Here is a 24285-nt window from a genome sequence, read left to right on the forward strand (position 1 = left end):
CTGAATATTGCTTGCATAACACTTTTAATTTTTATTCTTAAGAGAATGTGTAAGATTGTGCAAGGTGACCAAATTTAATTTCTTTCAACGCACTATTGCCAGAGATATAACAGCTCCAAGTCACCATAAGTTCATGCACACTTTGCACAAAGTTGTGCAAGTATTTTTAAAAAAATGACTATATCTCAGCCAGTGTTGCTTCAAAGAATGTTAAACTTTACCATTGTTCATTGGGGACATGTGTGGATCTTCACATAAAATTTCGACAAAATCTGAGATGGTCAAGCATGGAGACCTAAGTGAGTTGATATGGAATGACCTATATCGAACAATATAGCCAATAGTTCAGAGATAAGGAGATGAGATTTAGCAAGAATACAAATGGGCAGATGTGGAAATGAAAGTAACAAAAGGAAGATCACAGCACTTATTAGTGGTAAGAGCAGCTTGTTACTTCCCATTTATTTCGTATGTAATTCTCCTTGTACTCACAAGTCTTCTTCTTCTTCCTCCCTCCCCCCTCCCCCCTCGTCATATTTGCATCCTTTTTTCTTGTTTGTTTTGATTCAGCTTTTTACTGTAGCATAACATAACCATGTTGCTCCTATTCGTTTGTCCATCCATCCATCCATCCTGCTGTTATTACTACTTCACGTCTCCCCTCACTTTAATTATTAATTTATATCCATGTTATGAGTGTGTTTTCTGTCCTAGAGCTTTTTTACTATTGTAGATTTTTAAATCTAATTTACTTTTGTGTGTTTTGTTTCCATACTATTCAACACCAATTCCTCTTTTAAAATTGGGCTCTTGGGCAATATTTCCTTAATATGGTGTTTAATTCTCTCCCCTTCCCTCCTTGTTCAAGCAAGGAGGACCACTGCTTCTGAAAAAGTGTGATCAAAATACCTGCATTTTGTCAGTGTATCTATTGTTACCTTGTGAATGTAAGTGAACTTTTCATCTGTCTATATATAAGTCTCATGTGAGAATAGACCATGAATAGTATGTCTGATGTAATTTAATCCTTTACATTTTATTCTGTCTCAATTTTTCATTCAGAATGAGTTACCCTTCACCTTAGCACATTTTCTATCTGTACACAATGTTTCCCTACCATCTCATTTTTTCTTAAAGTACCATTTCTTCATAGTTACCAAAATGTAAATGAGTTTCCACTTTACAGTGTGGAGAAAAACAACATGACGACAATGTCAGAACAGGGTAGGGTTAATTGAATATAGCAAAAATTTCCAGATCACTCATCAGAAACACACTGTTGTAGAGTTGCAGCCATAAAATAACAGTCAATCAGCGACAAGCACATGGAGGTTTGTCCTGTAAGCACGCATTTGGGTGTACCTAGCAGTGTTGTTTTGTCCAACTAAGCTGCTCCTTTGTTATGCTGTGGTTACGGCAATACAATACTTTTAGCGTGGTTAATTTAATAGCCGAGCTTTAACATCACGACCTATAGATAGGAATTTAAATGTTGTCCAGTTTGACTGTTCAGCCAAAATCATTATCTTCAGCTAAGTTAATTAGTAACTGTGCTCTTTAGTGTAATATTTATTAGCTGAGGCACGTTAGTTTAAATGCTTGTCATCTCAAAATGTTGCATTTCCAACCTACAGTTATTTGGAAACTTTTGCTCCTTTCTGCATCCCCTACCCTGATCTGATATGGTTGTTAATCCCAATCCTGTGTATTTCAGTCTTGTGTATCTGACAGTTACTGTTAACTTTATTGCTCTTAATAGTGTAAGTTATGTTCTATGATTTTGCTGTAACTATCTTCCAGCTTATCTTTTGGCTACCATTCTCCTTATTCCCTTCAGCTGCAGGGATACAGGCATTTTAGGTTTGGAAGCTCAAAGTTCTGATGAATAGCTTCTGCATTTGCTGGCTTCCTGAACAAATTTTAATACCATTTACATTGTCTGAGGACCACATAACTCCATTGAACTTGCTTCCAGGATCATAAGCCAGGCAACATTGGAACTAATATTGCCTGTGTATGTAGCCAGTTGCTGGTGACACAAACCCTTCCACTTTCTCTGTTCTTCCTACCAGCCCCCTGTTCTTTACCTAGGCCCTGTCTTCTGCATTCTTCCACATACTTTCTTCCACTACTTATATTCACCTGTCCCTTAGGCTTTCCCATGCTCTGCTGCCCTCCACCTTCATGTCGTGAATCTTCCCAAGCTTCCTTGTGTCTTCCATTATCTTCAAATGCCCATAACATTTTAATCCTTTTTCCTCAATCTTCTCTTGTAGAAGTGTTACCACCTTTACATTGTCATTTCTCATCTTTTCCATTTTTGTTGCACCTAGCCAACTTCTGAAAAATTCTCTCACTTCCTCATACCTTACTTTTTCCCCCCTTTCCTTCTTCTTCATAACCTATGTTTCTGTGGTGTACACCAGACTTGATACGTTAATGTGTTTGGTATATCATCTTATTTTTCTGGTGGACTTTGTTGTTCCATATCATTCCTCTCATACCTTTCTGTCGATTTGAGTCGCCCATTCATTTACATCTCTGTCATTCCTTGCATTTTCTTTTATGACACTCTGCAGGTTCTTAAATCTTTCCACCGTTTTCTGCTGCTCAGCACCCAGTGTAAGGTTTACTGTAGGTCTGTACTTTTTTCTTGTTTAATTACTAGCTCACACTTCTTTGCATTAAGTTTTGGAACATATTCTTGCACAACGTTTTCTCAAATGTATAACTGCCTCTGTACTTCCTTTTCCTCATTCCCTCATACCATCAAATCGTCCCCAAACAGATTCACTGTTACCATTGTGCTATTTCTCTTGCCATTCGTGTCATTATATTATCCACACTGCTATGAAATATGAAAGAGACAGTTCATTCTCTTCTTTCAGAACATTTATTTTGTGAGTTAACATGTGTTATTTTCTGTGCCTGACTTGTACACTGCTGGAAAAAAAATAGTACACCCCTTTTAGAGGTTTCCAATTCGCTCAAGATTTATTGTTGCAACAGTGCATATGGGGATGCACAATATGATTACAAGGTCAATAGCACAAGCGACTATGTGATACTGAGTATCGACCCATGCTGGAACACGCATGTTAGTACATGGTGTAGTTCCACGGCCTGCAATGCATTCGCTGACTCTGGCATCCAATCGGTTGTAAAGATAGTGAATATTGTCCTCAGATATGTTATTCCACACCTGCTCAATCTGTCTATGTAGTTCTGGTAGGGTGTTGGTTGACGAGTCGTTTCTTGTCCCATCGTATCCAACATGTGCTCGATTGGAGACAAGTCCAGAGTTAGTGTTAGCCTGGGAAGTTGCTGCATGCTTTGCAGTGCACATCGAGTTTTACAGGCAGCATGTGTGTGAGCATTATCCTGTTGGAACAACACATCACCTTCCTGCTGCAAGAATAGCAACAGAAGGGGTCAACAACGTTCTGCACGTACAGAGTACGGGTTAGCATCTTCTCCAGAAACACCAAAGGTGAATGAGAGTTGTAACTTATTGCACCCTCGACCATAATTCCTGGGTTGGGACCAGTGTGCCTTGAACAGTTGCACTCTATGAGACAACACTCACTAGCCAACTTCTGAAAAATTCTCTCACTTCCTCATACCTTACTTTTTTCCCCTTTCCTTCTTCTTCATAACCTATGTTTCTGTGGTGTACACCAGACTTTTTGTAAGTGCAAAGGACCATCACTTGCATGCAGGCAGAATCTGCTTTCATCTCTGAAGACCATGGTGCACCACTCCAAATGCCAAGTGATCCTGTGATAACAGGTTGAGCTGAGCACGCCGATGCTGTGCTGTGAGTGAAAGACAGGCTAGAGGTGTGCATTCCCATCATCCAGCTGCTAATAACTGATTCACAACTGTTTGTGGAGACATGTCTGGGCTCACAAGCTTCTTATCTGTGCTGTGATAGCTGTACAATCTGCCACTACTGCCTTTAGAATATGATGATCCTGGTGGGCATCTGTGCTTCATGGATGTCCAGAACCTCACCTCATCTACAGGTGTGAGAATGTTCACTGACCACTGAGACCAGCGTAGTTGCAGAAAGGATGCAGCACATCCAATTTGAATGGTAACTCTCCAAGAGGACCATCCCACCATTTGGAAGGCCACAATTTGACCCCATTCAAACTCGCTCAGTTGGCTGTGGAAGCATGCGTGAGTCTCCACGGCATGGTTTCCTGCCTGTTTCACACGTTTACACCACACTGAGCCTTCATTTCCCATGAAAGGGTAGGCACAGACGGCATTCTCATTGCTATGCCGCTGCATTATCTGTTGGAAGGTGTTGAAATCATTATCAGTATATCTACTATCTCCCAGGTGGCATATGCCATCATCAGATGAAAATTATCATCTTTCCAGGTGTACTTTTTTTTCTGATGGTGTATTTGTGTATCTTCCCTGTGTTTCTTCACACACTAATGTTGTTATATGATTATCAGTGCTAGTAGGTATAATTGAAATTCTGATTACTTTTGTAAAATGATGAAAGTCTATATGTGGTGAATGCAGCTTGCCGCTAACTTGGTGTAATGTTTGGTCTGTACAGAAGTGTATCTGTCGCCTTTATCGCTCTTTCACTCTCACACAGAAATGTTCTTTATCTGTATACAGTTTAAACTATATTAATTACTTGAAATCAGCCTAGTAGAATCTCTGGTGGAGCCCTTCGTCTTAATTTTCAGCGGCTGGCTTGCTAGAAAAGATCTTTGCATTGGTTATTATTATTAAGCGCTGCATTCAGTTGGGAAAATCGATCGTTTGAACCATTCGTTCAGTTTACGACAGATCTAAAATTTCAGATGTGGACGAAGCCTTTAATTACAGGGCCCAGACAATCATCAATGATTCAGACAGAGAACTCATTCGTCATTCACTCTATAATAAAATGTTCACAAACCTTATTTCTGAGGCAAAATTATATTAATTCATTTCCATACATATTCCGTTTGGTGTTGGTTCCAAGTCTCTTCCAATTTCTTGTACAGGTTTCTCTTTCTCTTTACTATCGCGCTAGCGGCACAAACTATACTCTTTCCTAGCTCGCTTTAGCGCGAAGAAGGATAAATAAAACTCTTTTAGCAGTCCGATAATCTTCAAACAAATACTTCCGAAGCTGTTCCTCTCTCTCTCTATAACTACAATAACCATGGAGCATACATTTTCGTACCTCTGTTGTTCCAAGGAATAAACGTACTAGAAAAATACCTTGGCGTCGACGAGCTGTCGGCGCACATATTACTAGGAAATCTGATCAGATACTTTTCAAACGTAAATAAATGTGGATGATTTGATTGACCATTATTAATTATTGCGTGATAGAGGGTAATTTTCCAGTGGGTAGATTACAATGCCCCTCGCAGCGAGCGAAGTTTGTGAGCTCAATTTTGATTTACCGAACACACTTCGCGAGCTATCTATTAGCGTGGATAACCCGGAAGTGATGATTGTCAGTCCTCCGACTGAATAAGAATATTCTATTTGAGACAGACGAAGAAAAGAAATGTTGAAGACAGAAGAAATGACGAGACAGGTACCGCGGCTGTATTGCTTTTACGTGCATCTAGGTGTTATGTTTGCTGTGCACAACCAAGGAAGATGATCTTTTATGAACTGATGTCAGGGTCTACCCATTCGGGAACTTTCTTAAGCAGGGAAACCTTGGAAAACCTCTTAAGATTAGACCCCCAGCCTCCGGTACATAGAAAATAGGAAAGCCTATAGAAGAACAAAAATAATTTTGAAATTCATCTCTAAAGGAAAGACAGGGATCAATTTGTATCACAATTTGGAGAAGAGTGGTTTGTGCCTCTAGCAAAAAAAACGTTTTACAATAAATAACGTGAATTCGCGCTTTACAATCTTGCTTCTTGTACAATATCTTGCGGTGCTAAACTCCCCCGGGTCTTGCATGTCCCCGACGTCCACATTTGTAGTCGGTCTTCTACGCGGCCCTCTCTATAGTTGATCTTCTACGCGGCCCACAATGGGAAGAGTAAAGGGATCAGGGATACTCGAATTCACATGCAACATTCATTCCAAAAGAATTAGCAATGACCAAAAGGGAAACTCTTCCTGTAAGAGAACTGATTAGGTTGCACCGTCCAAGATTCTCCTTTTTGAAAGCAAAATCCTTATGGCTTCATGGATCCTTTTTGTTACGACATACTTCACGGAATTCAACGATTACTTAATGATGTTGCCAAAAGCATCATCCGATTTTTTCGTTTGAATACTCTTTTTTACTTTGCCTCCCCACTTGTGTTTATAAGTCCAAAAGTTTTCACAGATTTTCTATCATTGATTTGTTCTTCGTAATTTAAAGGATTCATGTAACTTACTATAGATTTTGGATTCAAATCATCGAATAATGGAAAGTGTAGTTCATTTTATACCAAGACATCATCCATATTTCCTGGATAAGTCATATAATTTAGCTATACTCAAAACCTTTTATTTTAAATACATATATTTTTACGTTTGAGCGCTGAAATGTAAAAGTTATTATCATTGAGAAATGCGGATTCACCTCCTTCATTTACTCTCTGATTCATACGTTGTTCATCCATGCTCATATATGGAAATGAATTTTTCACAAAAAAAATTCTCAAACGAACACGAACCATTAAATTACTACTGAATCTATGGATATTTACTTTCTTTAATCATTCATTAATAAATTAAAAACTCTTAACTTCTAATTATAACACCTATTCCTTTTAACGTGCAACATGAATCAGTTTATCCTCGCGTTTGGTGCGAGTCTCTTACAAAGCATCTCTGTATCGTCTATATCGATTTTAATTCTCGCGCCGACGTCAACTGTTTTGCGCGGGAAATTATCTTTGCGGCGTTAACCGTCACTCACAATTCACTACCACAACACATTCCTTCACACGTTTACACATCTAAGCGTTCACATGAGATTATATATGAATATTCACTCGGAACCTCTTTAGATTATTTAGCGTCACTTGCGGGAAACATTTCGTTTTCTTGAAGTTCAGTCAGATCCTTAATCATTCTTGATGACATTAGCAATGCTAAAGTCCTATATTCACCCCAACACAGGTGAAGCCTATCTCCACTATCTTCTTTACAACACTCGATAATAATAGTTAGTCACTATTTCTATACTCTATGTTACTGATTAACTATTTCAATTTAAAGGTTTCTATCACTACACACAGAGTTTATGGTTATGTTTTTTACGAGCGTTCATTTCTGTCACTCGGAACACCATTACTCATTTACTCACTATCTTCTAATCTTCATTATACTTTTTTAAGTCGTTATGAGAAAATAACCCTTTTATTTTGTTCGATCCCGGGTATGCTATGTCACGACCAACAATGGGGAGCAGTATGGGCTTGTGGAGGGTTCGATCAAACCCCATTTCAACATGTGATCTATTTCTTTTTGGACTTGAGCCTTTAGCCTCCAGGGAACAGGATAGAAAGTTCTACAATATGTTTCATGCGGCTTAACGTAGAGATGGCATATGTATCCCTTAATCACTCCTGGCCTTTCGTCAAACACGTTTTCATACACTAATAATAATTCTTTGAGCTGCTTCTTCTGATCTTCAATAATGGAGTCGGATTCATTTAATTTCTCATACACTAATTGACCGAAATCCCCTTTGACTTGGACCTCATTATTTACGTGCTGTTTAGAATTCTGTGCAGTCCTGATTACTTGCACGCTGATCCCACTATCATATTTTCTGGTAAGGCTTTCCCTTTTCAACAAGTCCAACTCAATTTCTTGTTTATTTACATTTAACCAAATTTTTCCTGTTTTAAAATCTATTCTGCATCCGTATTGACGTAGGCTGTCGACTCCGATAATGCAGTCTACCACCAAATTTTTCACAACAAGGAATGTGCTTAATATTGCTACATTTCCTACTTCTACACTAAGTAGTGACTGCACTTTTACATTAGCCGATCTGGCCCCAACGGCGCCTATTATTCTACAATTTTGAACTGGAAAAATTGGTACTCGTCTTATATTTCTGATCTTGTTGAATAGAGCCTCCGAAATAACATTCGTGGTTGCAGCTGTGTCTAAAACCGCCGTTATAGGTACAGTCTCCAAAATGACTTGCACTTCGGCTACTGCCACCTGTTCCTTATCCTCATCTTTGGGTTCTAAGTCCTCGGTCAATTCATCTGCCAGTAATCGTCCATCATTGTACGTTAGCATTGGTACACATATCCTGTTGCCCCTCAACCTATTGTTGACCGCTCCTCCGGGGCACGAGTGGGTCCTTACTAGTTTGTTGGATTTTGATTCGCCTGGTGGTTGACATCATCCGTCACTTCGGTAATCACCGGTTGATTCGTAGATGTCCGTCCCCACTGGTGTTGGTTATTTGAGTTTATTCCCCCCGGTTGGTTCCACTTTCTATTACCGTTATTGTTCCATGCTCGCGGTCTGAAATTCCTTTCGTTCCCCCATACGGGATTGTATCGTTTCCCATTCCTGTTGTTCCTTGGATAGCCCCTCGCAAGACTGTTGCCGGTATTATTGTTGATATTTTGAGGGGTTTCTCCACTATTTATCGATCTCTGTGCGTTCCCTTGCCTACCATTTGGCGGAGGTTCTATCTCCCTATATTGGAATCTATTGTTGCGGGCTTTCTGGTTGTTCTCTTCTATAATGTCTATATGATCTAACGTCGTGAGGAACGAGTCCAAGTCTTTATCATTGCCGTAAATTAATTGATTCCGTATACTAGTTGGTAGTCTTGCCTTAAGTATGTTTATTATATCTGGCAAAGGCATAGGTCTGTCCCAATATCTAGTTTTATTTATATATTTCTCAAAATACTTCCTAAGGCTTCCTTTCGAAAAAGGGAAAGGCTCTGGGTAGAGCACCTCCTGCCTTAGGCGTTCCTGTACCCCTTCTGACCAGAATTTTGCTAAAAACGCTTTCTCAAAATCGTCATAGGTCGAGCAAACAGATGTCATGTCCGAGGCCCAGATCGCCCCCGAACCTTGTATATACCCAGTAACGAAACTGATCTTCTGCCACTCCGACCAATTTCTGGGTAGCACTCCTCTAAAACTCCTGATAAAAACAATCGGATGGACCCCCCTTTTGTCAGTGTTAAAAATCTGAAATTGCCGATGCTTTATCATTTTTTCTTCGGCATGGCACAGGCTTTCGTAATCTCCGTCCGATAAAACTTCGCGCGAACAACTAGCTCGTGGCAATTTAATATTCGAGTTACTCACACAAGTCGGTATCGTTTGCGAATGTGCAGTAACTGGCTCTATAGTCGCTGGCAACTTCTGCTGCTGGCCGGTATTCATTTGTTCTGAGCCTTGTTGTGAAACGCGTATCGACTCTGCTATCGTTTGTTTCCATTTCTCAAAATCAGCACCTAACTGCTGTCGCACTTCCTCAAGTCCTTTCGCAAACAAATTCTCTTCCTGTTTGCCGCATAGACTCTGGAATGCTGCTTTAACATTTTGCTCAACGTTTTCACACATTAGCCTTTTGTTTTCTAATGTGATTTCGGATAGTTTACCCATTAATACATTAATTTGGTGGTCTATAACGTCCTGACGTTCTGTCAGATGTTCCACACTTTCCTTTAAGTTCGTCTGCGTATGTGCCAATTCAGGAAGTTGCGCAATTGCACATGACATGGCATCTTGCTTCTGTACTAATTGCGGAACCATTTCCACCTGTTCCCGTACGGTGTCTATCTTAATAGCCACATACTCCTTCATTTCTACACGTACGCGGTGAGTAGATTCCTCACATTGAGCTTTAACCAATTCTATTTGTGCAGTTAATTTTCGTTCCGTCTCTTCGGCCTGATCTTTAAGTTCCTTTGTCTTCGCCTCTATCCGCTGCTCTAATTCGGAAAAACTGTCGTGTAACTGCTGCTTAATCTCAGCTTTCAGATTTTCCTGCCCCTCATTAACTGAGGCTAACTTCGAATTCAAATCATTTTGCCCCTCGGTAACTGAGGCTAACTTCGAATTCAAATCATTTTGCCCCTCGGTAACTGAGGCTAACTTCGCATTAATGTCAATTTTCATATTTTCTTGGCCTTCAGTAACTGAGGCTAATTTCGTATTCATATTATTCATGGTCTCAGTTAACATTTGCATCTGCCTCATGATAATGACCAATGGATCTAATCCATGTTGCGTACCTGCTGTTACATCTCCAGCCGTGTCTACAGGGCGTTCTATTACGCTATCTGTAGCGATCGGTTCTACCACACTTCTTACTACATCACTATCATCCGTGCTCACAGCTGAAGGCTGTTGCGTGTTGCTCTGCTCTGCTTGACTCATCTTAAACATTGCTCTAGTTAAAACCATATAAATATTCTACAGTCAATATGTATATATCTCCTTTCACACAATAATACTTCTGTGTGGCTACTTTCTTATAGTACTTATTCAGGTAAATGCAACTAGGGCAGTTCAACCAATCTACATGTAGCATGCACACAATTCGTAAATGTTCAAATCTACGTCTACTTCCTCAATACTAGCAAGCTTTAATACAAAATTATAGATCTGGCCTTTTTTCTGCGCCCAGCGTGCTGCTTTTCTTTGAAGATCCAACTAATTCGCCTGCGAGTATCTCTTCTCTTTTCCAAGTTAAGTTGTCTCGTCGTAGTTCACATGAAACAGAGAACAAAATTATTTTAACAACGTCCAAAAACGTGTCCTGTCACGGATTGGCCATTATAATTGAATTCTCTGATTACTATTGTTAAATGATGAAAGTCTATATGTGGTGAATGCAGCTTGCCGCTAACTTGGTGTAATGTTTGGTCTGTACAGAAGTGTATCTGTCGCCTTTATCGCTCTTTCACTCTCACACAGAAATGTTCTTTATCTGTATACAGTTTAAACTATATTAATTACTTGAAATCAGCCTAGTAGAATCTCTGGTGGAGCCCTTCGTCTTAATTTTCAGCGGCTGGCTTGCTAGAAAAGATCTTTGCATTGGTTATTATTATTAAGCGCTGCATTCAGTTGGGAAAATCGATCGTTTGAACCATTCGTTCAGTTTACGACAGATCTAAAATTTCAGATGTGGACGAAGCCTTTTTGGACGATTTCTAAACTCAGAGATTGCAGGCTCTCTTCGTCACAGCTGAAACTTCCCAATTAATTACAGGGCCCAGACAATCATCAATGATTCAGACAGAGAACTCATTCGTCATTCACTCTATAATAAAATGTTCACAAACCTTATTTCTGAGGCAAAATTATATTAATTCATTTCCATACATATTCCGTTTGGTGTTGGTTCCAAGTCTCTTCCAATTTCTTGTACAGGTTTCTCTTTCTCTTTACTATCGCGCTAGCGGCACAAACTATACTCTTTCCTAGCTCGCTTTAGCGCGAAGAAGGATAAATAAAACTCTTTTAGCAGTCCGATAATCTTCAAACAAATACTTCCGAAGCTGTTCCTCTCTCTCTCTATAACTACAATAACCATGGAGCATACATTTTCGTACCTCTGTTGTTCCAAGGAATAAACGTACTAGAAAAATACCTTGGCGTCGACGAGCTGTCGGCGCACATATTACTAGGAAATCTGATCAGATACTTTTCAAACGTAAATAAATGTGGATGATTTGATTGACCATTATTAATTATTGCGTGATAGAGGGTAATTTTCCAGTGGGTAGATTACATAGGACAGCATTGTGAAGTTTATTACTCTAAAATTAACCATTCTCTTTCACGGTAGGTATATGAACATTCTTGTTTCAGAAAGGTAATTAGTATCCATACAGCATTCTGTCATGATTGAACCTTTAATTACATGTTGCGGTTGACTCCCATTTTACGTGGCATCATAAATTCTGTAGCAGAATTCAGCCAAATCTGAAATGCTATTATCCCATTTCATTGTGTATGCAGTGGATACTGAATGGCACATTTACACTAAATACATAATAACCAAAAATATAGAGAACTCATCAATATTTAAGTAAGACCAAGTTCTGAGAAGCAAATAGATACACATAGCAGATAGATGTGTAAAAGATACTGGAACAGAATGAAGTGTGTGTGTATGTGTGTGTGTGTGTGTGTGTGTGTGTGTGTGTGGGTGGGTGTGTGTGTTTAACTTCTGGTTTTAAAATGAGGGGGAAAATGTCCTTTTTTCCAGATGGTTTGGCTAAGAAATTCGGTTTATCTCCTGAACAGTTTGGAGAAAATTTGAGAGATAATTATCAACGCCATGAAGTAGAACAAGAGCCAACAGAGCCAACTGAAGTTGCAAAGGAGTTTGTCAGCAGGTATGCAAGCTTAATAGTTCTGTATTCTTACCACATTTGAAAACTTTTGTCAGCGTATAAACTGTTCACTGTCTTCTTTGTCCAACGAGGTACAATAGTTAATCTCAATATATCTCACCAGAATATCTGTATATCACTGTAGAGTTCTTTAGAAATTGATGCACTTGCAGTAACTGTTAATGTACAGATATTTTCTGATGGATGCTATGCACAAGTAACTACTAACAACATAACTACAGATTGCTATCTGATTGTTTATCAGGAGCCCTCATATACTGCATAGAAAAAATCATCAAGATAATAAGATCAAAACAAGGTAGATGATACTGAACGAAGCAAAATTTTCCAAATAACTATTTTTCAGAAAAGCACTGTTTTGGAAGTGTGGCCATAAAATGTCTGTCAGTCAGTCAGTGATGAGTTTTTGTAAATGTGTGCATTTAAACTACCATATTTACTCGAATCTAAGCCGCACTCGAAACTAAGCCGCACCTGAAAAATGAGACTCGAAATGAAGGAAAAAAAATTTCGCGAATCTAAGCCGCACCTGAAATTTGAGACTCGAAATACAAGAGGAGAGAAAAGTTTTAGGCTGCACCTCCAAATTGCAACAAAGTTGATCCATTGTAATATGAGACACAATTTAGGTCGATTGAATGACAATACAGCTACAGTAGTTTGGTTCAAGTCGTAAGCTTAGCAGCTAAGCTTTACCAGGTAGCCATTGTTATGCGTCAGGTGCTCCGTCCGTATTTATACGGGTACTCTTCCTTTTTCGCGTACTTCGTCTGGTTTGAATTGATTGCTTATTTTTCTTTGATCTGATAAGTGCCGTTCTCTTTGTTATAGGTGTTTACGTCACTCTAAGCTGAAAATGCATTACTGTACTGTGTCATGCATTGTTTGTCGCATTCTGATAATGTGGCATGGCTTGCTTTTGTGCACGCTACCACCGCTTACAATTAAAAAGGAGAGAGAGAGGAATCATCTCATTATCGAAACAATGGCAAGAGACTGCTATTTGTTGTTACTTACACTGCTGCTTTCTTTGATAATGATCAACAAGAACCAAGTAATAGACAGCGTATGATAGAAGACGTTCTGAACGAGAGTTTAGCGAAAATTTTTCTCCGTTTGAAAATCTTTGCAGACACCTCTTTAGTACATTACATTCTGCACTGAAATTAGAGTCATCTTTAGATTTAAAAATCTAGTCAATTGCTGTGCTTCATTTCTGACTGTATCACTATTAGGCATAAGAATAATACGAATTTAAACATGACATGGTATGTATATTCTTTCTTTGTAGTTTATTAGGTGGACAGGATTTAAATGAGTTAGCAGCAAACATGAAAGAATACATGGCAAAATGTTTATATTTGTATTATTCTTATGGCGAAGAGAATACTGCATGCGATTCACAATTCATAAAAGTTCATATAAGGAACCATCTCGTCTCACAGGTAGGAAAAAATTCAGAACGTAGAGTTGGCCATATTGACAAACATCCCAAACAGTCTTGCCAGTCGGATTTTCTTAGTACATTGAAATGCTGCTACATTCGAAGATGGACAATATGGAATTTGTATTTACTTCGTTGGATAATGTATGAAAATGCAGTGGTCGAAACTCAAGGTGCAGAAAAAAAGCTCGTCTTCCACCCCTTTTTTTTTTTTTTTCTGACGCAGAGGATTTGGCGCCAGTATTTATCTTTATGTCTGCAAAGCATCCCTGTGTAGCGCTACATACATTCGACGGCATAAGTTAGTCGTGGCGGCAACTACCAACATTTTTCAGAACTTCTGTGTACTTTCCACTTGATTCTAAGCCGCAGGCGGTTTTTTGGATTAAAACAAAAAACTGGAAAAAAGTGCAGCTTAGGTTCGAGTAAATACGATAACGTATCCCAGCTAACACATGTTATGCTAAAGAGTGCAGTAAACTAATTACATTAGCTTAAGGTAATAGTGTCAGTTAAACTGTGAAATCTAGGCAAGCCTAAAATTCCTATACATGGTTGGTAATGTTAGATATGAATTTTCTGTGACATTTACTGGATAGAATATTTGGTATTAAATCAACTATTCATAAAGATCAGCATTGGCATTAATTTATTAAAACAATAATCTGTTTCAAAAAACAGTGCAGCAGTAAGGTAGTCAACATGTGGTTGTGGAAGGTGCAGTGTTGCTAATAATAAAATCTAATGGCCAGTAGTTTTAACATTTACTAATCTACAAAAAACATGAATCAACTTTTATTCTATCAAGCCCAGAAGATCAGAAGCATTATACAACATAATTCCGAAAAAGAAAACAGAACTTAAATTCCAAGCACTCATTTTTTTCTCAAATAACTTTTTTAACAGCAAATGCAAGATACAGCACATAGCAAAAAGTGCAACAGAGCATAATAACCACAGCATAACACACAGCAACTTAATCCAATTAAACAGCACTGCTAGACACATCCAGACACATTTGTGTACTGGACAAACTTCCTCACACTGAGTGTCAGTTTATAGCTGTGGCTCCACATTGGTGCATATGCAACATATGCTTATTTGGAAAAAAGTGAAACTACCACCAAATGATGATATTCTGTTGTTGATAACTTTGGCATCCATTATATTACAATTTCTTGGTGTTCACATCATGTGTTATTTTTACGTTTAAGTTTTCTCATGTCTGTACATTTCCTGCCATATTGGTTTCTTTGCTATATTTCTTTTTTGTAACTTATTGTTCAAATATACTTTTGTTTTCAGCAAATTTTCATCAGTGGAAGATGTACTGAAAGCTGTTAAGTTCATGGTTGCAATGCAGTTGTCACGTGATCCACTTGTTAGGAAATGTGTGAGAGAGACTTTCTTTGAACGTGCGAAGATCAATGTAAAGCCCACGAAAAAAGGCATAAAAGAAATTGATGAAAGTCATCCTTGTTACAGGTATATTTTTCTGATTTATAAATTATGCATTTTTTGCTTGTTTAAAAACAATTTGTGAAATGTCATGGTGCTGATTGAAGTAAATTAACTTTTTTTTCTCAGTATGAAGTATGTTAAGAACAAGCCTGTCCGTGATCTGACTGGAGACCAGTTTCTGAAGCTGACAATAGCTGAAACTGACAAGCTTCTGACAGTTACAATCAGTGAGCAAATAGATGGAATAACATCATCTTCATATATTGAAGAAGTTAAACAGCTATATTACCGGGTGAGATTTTTAATTCAGTGTATAATTATATCTGAAACTTTTACTGCCAAAAGGTAAAGAATTGACAACATGGCAGTTTAATTTGTTACGGTAACAAAAATTCCGAGATGACAACAATGAATAAAAATTGCAGCCACTAACCTATACCTGTTTTGTGGAGAGGCAATAAAATACACAACAAACCAGAGATGGTCCTAACTTTTGAGCTATCGCTAAAAAAAGAGCTGTAACATGAAGGCTGTAACGTCCCTTGTTATGATAAGTGCCCGTATCGATGAGATATTTTTGTTTTCTGTTAAATGTGTTGTTGTTGTTGTTGTTGTTGTTGTGGTCATCAGTCCTGAGACTGGTTTGATGCAGCTCTCCATGCTGCTCTATCCTGTGCAAGCTTCTTCATCTCCCAGTACCTACTGCAACCTACATCCTTCTGAATCTGCTTAGTGTATTGATCTCTTGGTCTCCCTCTACAATTTTTACCCTCCATGCTGCCCTCCAATGCTAAATTTGTGATCCCTTGATGCCTCAAAACATGTCCTACCAACTGATCCCTTCTTCTAGTCAAGTTGTACCACAAACTTCTCTTCTCCCCAATCCTATTCAATACCTCCTCATTAGTTACGTGATCTACCCACCTGATCTTCAGCATTCTTCTGTAGCACCACATTTCGAAAGCTTCTATTCTCTTCTTGTCCAAACTGGTTATCGTCCATGTTTCACTTCCATACATGGCTACACTCCATACAAATACTTTCAGAAACGACTTCCTGACACTTAAATCTATACTCGATGTTAACAAATTTCTTTTCTTCAGAAACGATTTCCTTGCCATTGCCAGTCTACATTTTATATCCACTCTACTTCGACCATCATCAGTTATTTTACTCCCTAAATAGCAAAACTCCTTTACTACTTTAAGTGTCTCATTTCCTAATCTAATCCCCTCAGCATCACCCGATTTAATTTGACTACATTCCTTTATCCTCGTTTTGCTTTTGTTGATGTTCATCTTATATCCTCCTTTCAAGACACTGTCCATTCCGTTCAACTGCTCTTCCAAGTCCTTTGCTGTCTCTGACAGAATTACAATGTCATCGGTGAACCTCAAAGTTTTTACTTCTTCTCCATGAATTTTAATACCTACTCCGAATTTTTCTTTTGTTTCCTTTACTGCTTGCTCAATATACAGATTGAATAACATTGGGGAGAGGCTACAACCCTGTCTCACTCCTTTCCCAACCACTGCTTCCCTTTCATGCCCCTTGACTCTTATAACTGCCATCTGGTTTCTGTACAAATTGTAAATAGCCTTTCGCTCCCTGTATTTTACCCCTGCCACCTTCAGAATTTGAAAGAGAGTATTCCAGTTAACGTTGTCAAAAGCTTTCTCTAAGTCTACAAATGCTAGAAACGTAGGTTTGCCTTTTCTTAATCTTTCTTCTAAGATAAGTCATAAGGTTAGTGTTGCCTCACGTGTTCCAACATTTCTACGGAATCCAAACTGATCTTCCCCGAGGTCGGCTTCTACCAGTTTTTCCATTTGTCTGTAAAGAATTCGCGTTAGTATTTTGCAGCTGTGACTTATTAAACTGATAGTTCGGTAATTTTCACATCTGTCAACACCTGCTTTCTTTGGGATTGGAATTATTATATTCTTCTTGAAGTCTGTGGGTATTTCGCCTGTCTCATACATCTTGCTCACCAGATGGTAGAGTTTTGTCAGTACTGGCTCTCCCAAGGCCGTCAGTAGTTCTAATGGAATGTTGTCTACTCCCGGGGCTTTGTTTCGACTCAGGTCTTTCAGTGCTCTGTCAAACTCTTCACGCAGTATCTTATCTCCCATTTCATCTTCATCTACATCCTCTTCCATTTCCATAATATTGTCCTCAAGTACATCGCCCTTGTATAAACCCTCTATATACTCCTTCCACCTTTCTGCCTTCCCTTCTTTGCTTAGAACTGGGTTGCCATCTGAGCTCTTGATATTCATACAAGTGGTTCTCTTCTCTCCAAAGGTCTCTTTAATTTTCCTGTAGGCAGTATCTATCTTACCCCTAGTGAGACAAGCCTCTACATCCTTACATTTGTCCTCTAGCCATTCCTGCTTAGCCATTTTGCACTTCCTGTCGATCTCATTTTTGAGACGTTTGCATTCCTTTTTGCCTGCTTCATTTACTGCATTTTTATATTTTCTCCTTTCATCAGTTAAATTCAATATTTCTTCTGTTACCCAAGGATTTCTATTAGCCCTCGTCTTTTTACCTACTTGATCTTCTGCTGCCTTCACTACTTCATCCCTCAGAGCTACCCATTCTTCTTCTACTGTATTTCTTTCCCCCATTTCTGTCAATTGTTCCCTTATGCTCTCCCTGAAACTCTCTACAATCTCTGGTTCTTTCAGTTTATCCAGGGCCCATCTCCTTAAATTCCCACCTTTTTGCAGTTTCTTCAGTTTCAATCTGCAGTTTATAACCAATAGATTGTGGTCAGAATCCACATCTGCCCCTGGAAATGTCTTACAATTTAAAACCTGGTTCCTAAATCTCTGTCTTACCATTATATAATCTATCTGATACCTTTTAGTATCTCCAGGATTCTTCCAGGTATACAACCTTCTTTTATGATTCTTGAACCAAGTGTTAGCTATGATTAAGTTATGCTCTGTGCAAAATTCTACAAGGCGGCTTCCTCTTTCATTTCTTCCCCCCAATCCATATTCGCCTACTATGTTTCCTTCTCTCCCTTTTCCTACTGACGAATTCCAGTCACCCATGACTATTAAATTTTCGTCTCCCTTCACTACCTGAATAATTTCTTTTATCTCGTCATACATTTCATCAATTTCTTCATCATCTGCAGAGCTAGTTGGCATATAAACTTGTACTACTGTAGTAGGCATGGGCTTTGTGTCTATCTTGGCCACAATAATGCGTTCACTATGCTGTTTGTAGTAGCTAACCCACACTCCTATTTTTTTACACATAATATATATTTCAACTGATTTTTAAAATATAGAATGGTAGAAAAATTAGTCCAGTTGTGAACCACCTTATTAGTTTCTTCCATTTAGTTTTATAGAAATATGAAATTTATGGTGCTCCAACTAAACAATAATTGCTTTACTTCTCTCATAGTCATCTTCAAATTAGCAAGCTTAAAGGGAATGTGTTCAGCTGGAACTTTTTCATGAAAATTATGATGCTTCATCTGCTTTCTTGGATTGAAAGTGAAGAGATCTTTCATTTCTATCACAATGCTTGAACAGTAATTATTATCATTAATTACATTTATAAGCCTAGCCTGCCACAGCATTAGTTTGTGACACTAGGATAAGCACACTTTTGTTAACTTGAAGACATTAATTCCACATATGAACTTTCTTTCCAGTGATTATGGACTGAACAAATGGCAATTCATTCTTAATTGTTTTTGTGATTTGGAAACACATTTTTCTTCTGTGTCAGCTAGTAGTTTTAATTTTTTTTTTTTTTTTTTTACTTCAGATTTCAAACTTGTTTTTTTCTTAATTACTTATCAATGGGGAAAATATCCATTTTTTTTTCTTTGTCAAACTTTATATTGCAGACAATGTTAATCTTGTAGGAGGTTGTATAGAAATTTATTGTGATGAATCACAGTGCTAGGGCTGCTGTCATTAAGTTTTTATCTTATATTTTTTTTAAGATTCAGTGCCAGATCCATGGAGAATTCAACAGACACACTGTCTGAATTAGATTTCATTTCAAGCAAACTGCAGTTATTACACAACTTTAACTGTGGCCTAGTTTTGCATTCTAAGTTTGCGTGCATAGCTGGTCTAAGTAGTGACCAAATTGTATCTTCAATAATTTCTCAAGAGTAAAAAATCAAGAAAACATCATACAATTCCATTATTTTAACAAAAACATTCAGAGAGAACCTTCAGAACCAGTGAAAGCAGCCATTTTGGGACAAGCTGTTATGTGGATGTGAGTCGCAATGTGAGACAAAACCTGATATATTTTGTTAAAGAATAATACCAGAATCAGCTCTGTGATCTGACAAGATAAATCTGCTTGCAATTGCTAACAACAGAAACTGTAGATGTGACAATCTCCTCCCTGTAGTCTACTGCAATTATTACAAACTGCATAAAAGATAACCATTGGATTGTAATCGAGCAGAGATACAAGATGGTTTTAAAAATTGTTTGTGAGTGGAACAGTAGTGTAAGCAATAAATATTGATTACCATTTTTCCTCACATTAATTAATTGTAAGGATTCTTTTAGCTTACATTCAATGACTTACATTCAATAAAATTCTAACAGTGGGAACTCCAGGCAGGAACAGACAGGAAATATTCAATAAAATTCTTTCTTATAGACCTTACTCCCATGGGTGGTAGCATAGCTTCTGGTTGTGGTCTCTACAGAGGAGCCAAACTGTGTCCTACAACATAGGGCAGGGGGTGGGGGTAGGGGTTCTCAAGTCATACTGAAGCCAGATTCCATAAGGGAGTCAACCCCAATAGAAAATCAAGCAGATTTTGATACGTAGAGGAGGCAGCTCCCATCACGCTACTTAACCTGTGTCGTTTGGTCACCAAGAGCTGTTGCATAATGATTTGATTCATGGATCCAGTTATATGGCTCCTTCCATGTATAGTGTTTTTATGACTATGACGTGTGGGGCCTGAAGATGGCATCAATGTAATGCCAGAACTGTTAGCACATAAGAAGTTCATAAAATAAATTTCTACAATACATATGGCTGTTGGTAAATTATTGCATCAAGAAATACATGCCAGCTGTTGTCCCACGGTCCATAATGGATCAACGAAGATCATGAAGAACTGGATCAGCTGGTGATAATGGCAAATAGTAAAGAAAAAATTATTTGACTATATGGCTTATGTATCTTTGGCAGTGTGGAATGTTTGAGGATTGACCAACAAAGAGAGTGAATTGAATCAAGTACTCAAAGAAAGAAAAGTAGACATTGCAGTAATAACAGAAAGTAAGAAAAAAAGTAAAAGGAACAAAAAATTTGACAGAGTACTTAATGCCGTGGAATGAAGACAGACAGATTTCAGAGTTCCAAGAGGTCATCTAACAGCTGTAAATGTGTATGTTCCAGAAGAGGGAAGAAAAGGTGGTACTGGTACTTTTTATGATGATCTTCATAAAGAAGTGAACAAAAAGACAGCCCATATTTTGATTGCTGGTGTTTTCAATGCAAGAGTCAGAAACCTAGCTATGCTGTGAATAGTAGGATTATTTGGAGGTAAGACTCTTAATAATAATGGACCAGAGCTACACAAGTCTGCCTCTTTTAATAATTTTAAAAGAAGAAAGGCATTCATAATTTTACACAGAGTACAGAAGAATCAAGATCTGTGATTGATTATATACTAGTTAATGATAAAACGAAGAATTTTATGCATGCTTCTAGAGGAAGCAACAGAGGTAGCAACCATTTCCTTTTGGGAAGTACACTAAGGCTACTATCAAAGTGGAAGAAAACTAAGCAACTCCAAAAGAAACCACAATATTAGTTGTTTAAAGTGCATCTTCTGTTGGGATATACTATTAGAAAAAATTTTCAGCGCGGTCTGTTTAAGAAAAGCTTGCTTCAGTAAACAGTCTGTAAAGACATCAATATACATAGAATGAAATAATGTTAAGACTTACACCATTTAAACAGCCTCATAAACAATTGAGAAAAGGACAAAAACAGATGAGAAAAAAACACTCAGAATTTGGAACACAAAAATCAAAGAAGCCTTTTTTTTTAACAAACGTTTAGTTTTGTAGGACCAAATTGAGGAACAGATCTCCAAGGTAAAAGTAATAACAGATAAAAATAAAATATTTACGAACCAAGAAAAGACAAACCACAAGTTTTTGTAAACACAATCAACAATATAACACAGGATTCAATTTTTCAAGGAACTCCTGACAGAATAGAAGGAGGGACCCATGAGGAAACTCTTCACCTTTGGTTTGAAAGTGCGTGGATTGCTGTTAGGATTTTTGAATTCTTGTGTTATTTTATTAAAAACGTATAGAGCAATATACTGCACACCTTTCTGCACAAGAGTCAAGGAAGTGCGATCTGAATGCAGATTACATTTCTGCCTAGCACTTACTGAGTGAAAACTGCTAATTCTTGGGAATAAGTCGATATTGTTAACAAGAAACGAAAGTAAAGAATATATATATGGAGAGGCCAAAGTCAGAATGCCCAGACTACTTATCAGAGGTCGAGAAGAGGTTCACGAACTTACACCACTTATTGCCCAAACTGCCTGTTTATAAGCCGAAAATGTCCTTTTAGAGTGGCAAGAGTTACCCCAAAATATAATACCATATGTAGTAAGTGAATGAAAGTAAGCAAAGTAGACTACTTTTCGTGTCAAACTATCACTTAATTCAGATACCATTCAAGTAGTAAAAATGGCAGCACTAAGTCTTTCAACAAGATCCTGAACATGGGCTTTCCATGACAGTTTATTATCTATCTCAACACCAAGGAATTTAAATTGTTCAGTTTCACTAATCATATGCCCATTCTGTGAAATTAAAATGTCAGGTTTTGTTGAATTGTGTGTACAAAATTGTAAAAACTGAGTCTCATTGTGATTTGGTTTTAATTTATTTTCTACAAGCCATGAACTGCACTATTTGAAACAGTGCCATTGTTGCACACAACATCCTTAATTACCAAGTTAGTGTCATCAGCAAACAGAAGTATTTTAGAATCACCTGTAATACTAGAAGGCATATCATTTATATAAATAAGGAACAGGACAGGCCACGGCACTGATCCCTGGGGCACACCACACTTGACCATGCCGTACTGAGACGCCACATCATAGCCATTCTCAACACTGTGGATAATGACCGTTTGGTGTTTCTCATTAAAGTAAAAGGTGAACCAGTTGTGAGCTACTCCCCGTATTCCATAATGGTCCAACTTCTGAAGCAATATTTTGTGATCAGTGCAATCAAACACCTTAGTTAAATTGAAAAAGATGCCTAACGTTTGAAACCTTTTGTTTAATCTATCCAGTAACTCACAGAGAAAAGAGAATATAGCATTTTCAGTTGTTAAACCACTTCTAAAACCAGACTGTACATTTGATAGCAAATTATGCTAGATAAAGTGATCAATTATCCTTACATACACAGCCTTTCCAATAATTGTAGCAAATGGTGATTGCATAGAAATAGGTCTAAAATTGTCTACATTATAAAGCGGCTTTACTACTGAGTAGTCTAAATGTCCAGGAAACTGACCATTCTTAAAGGAAAAATTACAAATTGTCTACATTATAAAGCGGCTTTACTACTGAGTAGTCTAAATGTCCAGGAAACTGACCATTCTTAAAGGAAAAATTACAAATATGGATAAGTACAGTGCTAACATGTGCAGCACAGTACATTATATATAACAGTTGTTTGAGTACAAAAACGTTTTATTGTTAAAATTTGAGCATCATGGTCTGAAAGGTTATTCACCCTTTTTCAAACAGAATGCCCATCTAGTAATGAAGAATGAATAGAAATATTGTCTTTGACTATGTTACTGTCACCCTGCACCCTTGTTGGGGGGTGGGGGGGAGTCTGAATCAGATCGTATGAATCTAGGAGATCTTTCAACGTCCTTTTTCTTACACAATGACATACAAAATTAATATTGAAGTCACCACATATAACTAATTTTTGGTACTTCCAGTAAAGTGAACCAAGAAGCCTCTCTATCTTGAACCGAAATGCTCTGAAGTCAGAGTTAAGGGACCTGTAAACAACAACAATTAGAAGTTTAGATTCACTAAATTGAACTGTCCCTGCACAACATTCAGATACCTGTTCAGTGCAGTGCCGAAATACGTCTACAGACTCAAATGGAATTCTGTTTTTTATGTGCATGACCACTCCCCCACTCCGCGAAGAACTCCTTGAAAAACAGCCAGCTAGTCTGTATCCTGGTGAAGGAAGCCTCTGAATTGTCAAATTATTTAAGTAGTGCTCTGATATATCAATAATGTCAGAGCCAACATCTATAAGCAGTTCACTAATTTCATCTATAATATCTCTTATATTTTGATGAAATATGCTAATTCCTTTACTACTTCGATATCTGGCCTCCTTTGAAAGTGATTCCTTTGTTAGAGGGACTTCCTTTAAGCAGGGACACCTATCAGCTGACTTCAATCTAAAAAAGATGCATCTCTAACACCAACTCCTACAGGAATTTTCCCATGAGTGATCCCACCACTGCCTGTTACACTGTCACCTATAAGCTTTGCCAGTCTCCCCTTCCCATACCTATTGAGGTGCAGACCATACCTAGTGAAACCCAATCTGTTGATAGACTCAACTGGCACCACTGCAGCGTGAGCCATGCCCTCCACCATCAGCACCTCCTCCAGCCTCATGTTAACACCCCCAACAGCAGCATTAAGATGAGGCTGCTCATGATGCTGAAACTGTTGCACTTACATTTGTGCCACCAGTTTGAGTAGCTACCTTTAACAGATCACCATCTACATTATATTCCCCATCCCTATCAAGACTATTCCCAGCTCCACATGCAATTACTACTTGATCTCTTTTGTAAAATTCCTTCATAACTCCCCTATGTTGTCAGCCACCTGAGCTAACCCTGCACTGGACTTCACGATGCTGGTGACCTGGTACTCACTCCCTAACACTTCCTGCTGCTGCTGTCCCACATCTCTGCCATGCGATCTACGTAGCAGCAGAACCTTCTT

General features: G+C 38.1%; 1 protein-coding gene across 1 annotated transcript in view; it reads left to right on the plus strand.

Annotated features, from left to right (window-relative positions):
• Positions 1 to 24285, plus strand: part of LOC126248845 (transcription elongation factor SPT6) — a 181317-nt gene that overhangs the window by 91493 nt on the left and 65539 nt on the right. The window contains exons 12-14 of the mRNA XM_049950270.1: positions 12187 to 12316; positions 15084 to 15263; positions 15366 to 15531. Of these exons, the coding sequence (XP_049806227.1) occupies positions 12187 to 12316; positions 15084 to 15263; positions 15366 to 15531 (476 nt within the window). The remainder of the gene's footprint in view (positions 1 to 12186; positions 12317 to 15083; positions 15264 to 15365; positions 15532 to 24285) is intronic.

This window comes from Schistocerca nitens, chromosome 1, assembly GCF_023898315.1.
Source record: "Schistocerca nitens isolate TAMUIC-IGC-003100 chromosome 1, iqSchNite1.1, whole genome shotgun sequence".
Lineage (NCBI taxonomy): Eukaryota > Metazoa > Arthropoda > Insecta > Orthoptera > Acrididae > Schistocerca > Schistocerca nitens.